Source organism: Chrysochloris asiatica, unplaced genomic scaffold (genome assembly GCF_000296735.1).
Source record: "Chrysochloris asiatica unplaced genomic scaffold, ChrAsi1.0 scaffold00287, whole genome shotgun sequence".
Classification (NCBI taxonomy): domain Eukaryota; kingdom Metazoa; phylum Chordata; class Mammalia; order Afrosoricida; family Chrysochloridae; genus Chrysochloris; species Chrysochloris asiatica.
Window position 1 is genome coordinate 1,771,605 of NW_006408805.1, and position 5,633 is coordinate 1,777,237.

General features: G+C 38.2%; 1 protein-coding gene across 1 annotated transcript in view; it reads right to left on the bottom strand.

Annotated features, from left to right (window-relative positions):
* Nucleotides 1-768: 768 nt before the first annotated feature.
* Nucleotides 769-5,633, bottom strand: part of RPUSD4 (RNA pseudouridylate synthase domain containing 4) — a 38,490-nt gene continuing 33,625 nt past the window's right edge. The window contains exons 6-7 of the mRNA XM_006874582.1: nucleotides 1,537-1,634; nucleotides 769-1,008 (exon numbers count right to left, since the gene is read on the bottom strand). Coding sequence (XP_006874644.1) covers nucleotides 769-1,008; nucleotides 1,537-1,634 — 338 coding nt within the window. The remainder of the gene's footprint in view (nucleotides 1,009-1,536; nucleotides 1,635-5,633) is intronic.

Here is a 5,633-nt window from a genome sequence, read left to right on the forward strand (position 1 = left end):
AGAAATTCCAATCTCAGATCCAGAACTTTCAAGATGAACTTTCCCCCAAACACCTGTACCATCTGAGCCCTATAGACCAAATCTGACATGCAAATGTGGTCTGCTGGGCTGCCTAAGTTTTTAGGTTTTTTAAATTTAATTTAGCTGGCAATATAATAGGAGATTTCACATAAATATCTAGATTTTCTGATTCTCTGGAAAAATTAGGAATTCCATGTGACAACCACCAGTAGGAGTTAACAATCGCCTTCCTTAAACAGCATTAGCTGTATGCTTTTAGTGCCCACCAATGTTTTATCCCCTGCCACTTATATATGCTTTTCTTATCTACATTCCCTAGCTCAGTCTCTCCCCCTAAACCTCAGTCGAAGGCTTCATAGCAATTAGTACACACAAAATCCTGGATCCCATTATGTGTTTACACACATGTTCTTTCTACTACTGAAAACCTTCTTGATACATCAAAAGCTTTACTATTGGATAAATACAGTTCCTGACCATGGATTAGTTTTTCTTTTTAGAGACCCTAGACTTCTCCAACTCTTTCACAGCATAACCAAACTATCAGTAAAAAGATTTTTAATCTCTATTATAAGACAGTGAAGAGACTTTATTCTCCATTATTAGCCCTGAAGTAAGTTTCCTCAACTTACGACACTTGGCGTTTCTGAAAATCTTGTCCCTGTGAAAAGTTATCAGTCACCAATGCCAATTTATTTTCCACTACAGAAAGCAAAAGAGTTCAGAGTCCAAACTCCCTCACAATCTTCACCGCACTTCCAGATGCTCTGTTTCATGGTCTCCTGTTAGACCCTTACTGGGTATCTCTAAGCCCAGGCGGCTCAGGGAACGCACAAAGAACTGAGGAGGCTTGCAGACCAAGTTGAGGTCATCCATCCTGGACCCCAGGGCAGGCAGGATCAGCTGTTGGGCATGCAAATGGAGAGGGATGTGGCGCGCCTTCGACTGCTTCAGTCCCAGCTTCTTCAGGGTGCCAACACACAGCTTCTATACAAAGAAAAGATGGGTCCTTGAGAGCGATGCCAATGATCCGTCCTTGGCCATCATGAAGGGTCTGAAGACTTCCAATGATGGGAACCCAACTAACCCCCCTGGAAAATACAGTAATGGATAACCCTCTTCAGGACATGTCTAGAAAATGTTCAGAACCCAGAGATGAGGAAAACTATGACACCAGTGAGGCTCTTCTAGGTCAATGCTCTGGCTTTCCAGAATGGGCTATAACAAAATAATGCATGAAAAAGATCCAACTTTGGTTCATTAGCAGTAGCATGAAAGGCTGATTTTACTCAGAAAGACTCTTTTAATACCCACAGTCCTCCAACATATGAAGTGGTGAGGTTTTTCTAATAGATCCTGCAATTCTAGGAGAATAGTAACAAGTTGCTTTTGTATTTCTCCAGCAGCTAGATAATCATTAGAGTTATCATGTCTCAAGATTCAGTTCCAGGTTTTAATAAAACCCCCAAAGTTCTTCCTCATACTTTGTTGCACATTGGATCAAACCAATATTACCTGCGGGGCCAATCTATTCCAGTCTGAGTATTTGTGATCACCAAGAATTGGACAATCTAATCCAAAAGACAGGTGAACTCGTAGCTGATGTTTTACTCCTAAAACAAACAAACAAATACCAAAGAAAAAGAAAGTTTATGAGGATTCACAGAAATAATACCACTTCTGATATCTGCTTCTAATCATATTAAATCAAAGCATACTAAAACTGGAAAAACCCCAAATACAACAAGGTATAAAGAATAACATTACAGACTGTAAGCTCTGCAGTGCTACTTCACATAAAAAATGAATATAGTCAGAGTCCTAAACATCCCTCCCAAATCATATCCTCTTCCAACCATGATATAACCCAAATCCCAAAATCCTAAAGAGGTGTGGCACTGTACGATAAACGTTGGACTGCTAACCATAAGGTTAGAGGTTCAAACCCTCCAGCTGTTCTTTGGAAACTCCATGCAGGGTCACTGAGTTGGAACCGACTCAATGACACTTAACAACAACAACATTTAATTGCCGTGATTTTAAAAAATAATTCTACTATATAATTGTGATGGTTAATATTATGTGTCAACTTGGTTAGACCATGATTACCAGTAGTGTCTGGTTATCCATTTTACAGGACCGCAAGGTCAGTTTGAACAACAAAGTAGATGGTTCAAACTCACCAGTTGTTCCTTGGGAACCCTGTACTGGGGTGCTATGAGCCAAAGATGACTCAACGGCACCTAACAACAACAACCAGTATTAAAGAGGAAATGTGGTGGCACTATAGGAAAAGCATTTGACTACAAAGAGTAAGGCCAGTAGTCTGAGCCCACCAACTGCTCCAAAGAAGAAAGATGAGGCTTTCTGTTCCTACAAAAGATTTACAGGGTGGCTGTGAGCAGAAACTAAACTGACAACACTTAACAATAACAGCATATATTAATGACACAAGATTGGTGTGGGGTATGTTTTGAGTAACAGCCTGGTGAGAAGACATGACTGAAATCCCATCTTTACTTAAGACTCACCTTTCTTAATAAGATGCAGGGGGAGTTTCCTTAGGATTGTAAATTGTATCCAAGTTATAACAGGAGGCTTCAAAAAATGTCCATGGAAAAATGGAATCAAAAGATAATGCAATTTTTTCCCCCCAACATCCATTTCTGACAACACCACTCAACAAAGTAGGAACTCTGAAGAGAAATTCATCAACATAATTAAGATCATATATACAAATCCAACAGCCAACCCATTATTCTGAATGGTGAGACACTGAAAGCAATCACCTTGTGAACAGGAACTAGACAAGGATCACCACTCCTATTCAATATTGTGTTGGAAGTCATAGCCAGAGCTCTAAGGCAAGAAAGGAAAATTGACAAAAAAGAAGTATAAAACTCTTTCTACTTATGGATGATATGATCCTATACACAGACAATCCCAAAGCCTCAGCAAGAAAATAATTGGAAGTCACTGAAAGATTCAGCAAAGTGGCAGGGTATAAGATCAATAAACAAAAATCTAGTGGGTTTTGATATATTAATAAGACAGCTCTAAAAAGGAAATTAGAAGAAAACAAGACCCTTCAATATGCTGCCTGCAAGAGACACACCTTACACACAAAGACAAAAACAGACTAAAAGTTAAAGGGTGGAAAAAAATACACCAAGCTAATTGTAATAAAAAATGAGCAGGAGTGGCAATACTTATCTGTGATAAAATTAATGTTAAGGCAAAAACCAGCACGACATAAAGAAGGACACTATCACATGACTAAAGGGTCAACTGAACAAGATGACATAGTCATAATAAATAGCTACCCTCCAATGAAAGAGCACCAAGATATATAAAGCAAACACTACTAAAACTGAAGAAAGAAATATACACATCTACAATTAGAGTGGGAGATTTTAATACGCCATTTTCAAAAAGGGACAGAACAACCAAAAAGAAACTCAACAAAGATGCAAAGGAACTAAACAACAAATCAACCAACTTGACCTCATAGACATATACAGAGCATTCAACCCAACAACAGCACAATACACGTTCTTTTCCAGTGCACATGGAACATTCTCCAGAATTGACCATGCGTTGGGCCACAAATGTCCATACATTTACAAACATCAAAATACTACAAAGTATCTTTTCAGACCACAATGCTATAAAACTAGAAATCAACAATAGCACCCTGCTGAAAAGTGACTGGGTAGTAGAAGAAATTAAACGTGAACTCACAAAGTTCCTAGAGGCAAATGAGAATGAAAACAAAATCTTCAGGACAAGGTGAAAGCAGTGCTGAGAAGTCAGTTTAGTGCAGTAAATACAAACATCCAAAAAGAAGAAAGAACCAAAATTAGCACATTAACACAGCATCTCCAACAATTAGAAACAGACCAACAAAGGGAACCTACAGACACCAAAAGAAAGGAAATAATAAAGATTAGAGCAGAAATAAATGAGACATAAAACTGAAAAACTATAGAAAGAATCAACAGGACAAGAAGAAGCTGGTTCTTTGAAAGGATTAATAAAATTGACAAACCACTGGCAAACCTAACAAAAGAAAAGAGGGAGAAGATACAAAAAACTCACATTAGAAACCACATGGGCGATGTCACCACAACGGAACCAAACGAAATCAAAAGGATATTAACAGAATATTATAAAGAGTTGTACTCCAACAAATTTGAAAACTTAGAAGAGATGAATACGTTTTTAGAAAAATATGACCTACCCTCGGAAACCCTGTACAAGGTCGCTATGGGTCGGAACCGACTCGACGGCACTTAACAACAACAACAACAAAACTTACACAGAGTAAAGTAGAAAACCTGAACAGACCTATAACAAAAGAAGAAATTCATCAGGTCATGAAAAAACTCCCAACCAAAAGAAGGCCAGGTCCAGATGGCTTCACTGGTAAGTTCTACCAAACATTCAGGGAAGAGCTGTCACCAATTCTACTCAAATTATTCCAGAATATAGAAGAGGATGGAAAACTTTCTAATACATTTTATGAAGCAAGCATAATCCTCATACCAAAACCAGGGAAGGACATCACTAAGAAAGAAAATTATACACCAATATCCCTCATGAACATAGATACAAAAATTCTCAGCAAAATCCTAGCCAACAGAATCCAACAGCACATAAAAAAAAATTATACATCATGATCATGTGGAATTCGTATCAGGGATGCAAGGATGGTTCAACATGTAAAAAACAATCAATGTAATCCAGCATATAAACAAGAAAAAGGAAAAGAAGCACATGATCATATCAATTGATGCAGAAAAGGCATTTGACAAAATCCAACATTCATTCCTGATAAAAACACTCAACAAAGTAGGAATTGAAGGAAAATTCCTCAATATAATTAAGAGGATATATATAAAACCAACAGCTAACATTACTCTAAATGGAGAGAAACTGAAAGCCTTCCCTTAAGCGAACAGGAACCAGACAAGGATGCCCTTTGTCACCACTCCTATTCAATATTGTGTTGGAAGTCTTAGCAAGAGCTCCATGACAAAATAGGGAAATTAAAGGCATCCAAATTGGCAAAAAGGAAGTAAAACTCTATTTGCAGACGATGTGATCCTGTACATAGAAAATCCCAAAGACTCAGTAAAAAAGCTACCAGACCTCAATGGAAGATTCAGCAAAGTGGCAGAGAAACAATGTTATAATGCTTGACTATCTTATGAATCTTGGTTTCCCTTGCCTACTACTGTAAAATAACACTTGAGGGGGAGAGAAAAGAATATTCAGAAACATTACTGTAGAAAGCTTGTAAACCCATCTTCAGCCTATAACTGATTGGAATACCTAAAATGGGGCTAGAATTTACCCAATGAAAGTGGCTTCCTGTGGAGCCTTTGCATTACATAAGACCTTAGGTGGCACCCTAATCCCCATTCAGAACCTTCTGAGGTGGGAAATTTCCACTTGAAAAGACAAGGAGACCAGCCTGGAGCAGCTAGAGGAGCTGAAGACACTTCTTGAAAGAAAAGACCAAAAACAAAATCAAAAACATTACTGGGCAGTCTGATTGACTACTAGAAGAACAAGCAAGCAGGCATGTAATCTTGCTGGTGACCATGCTG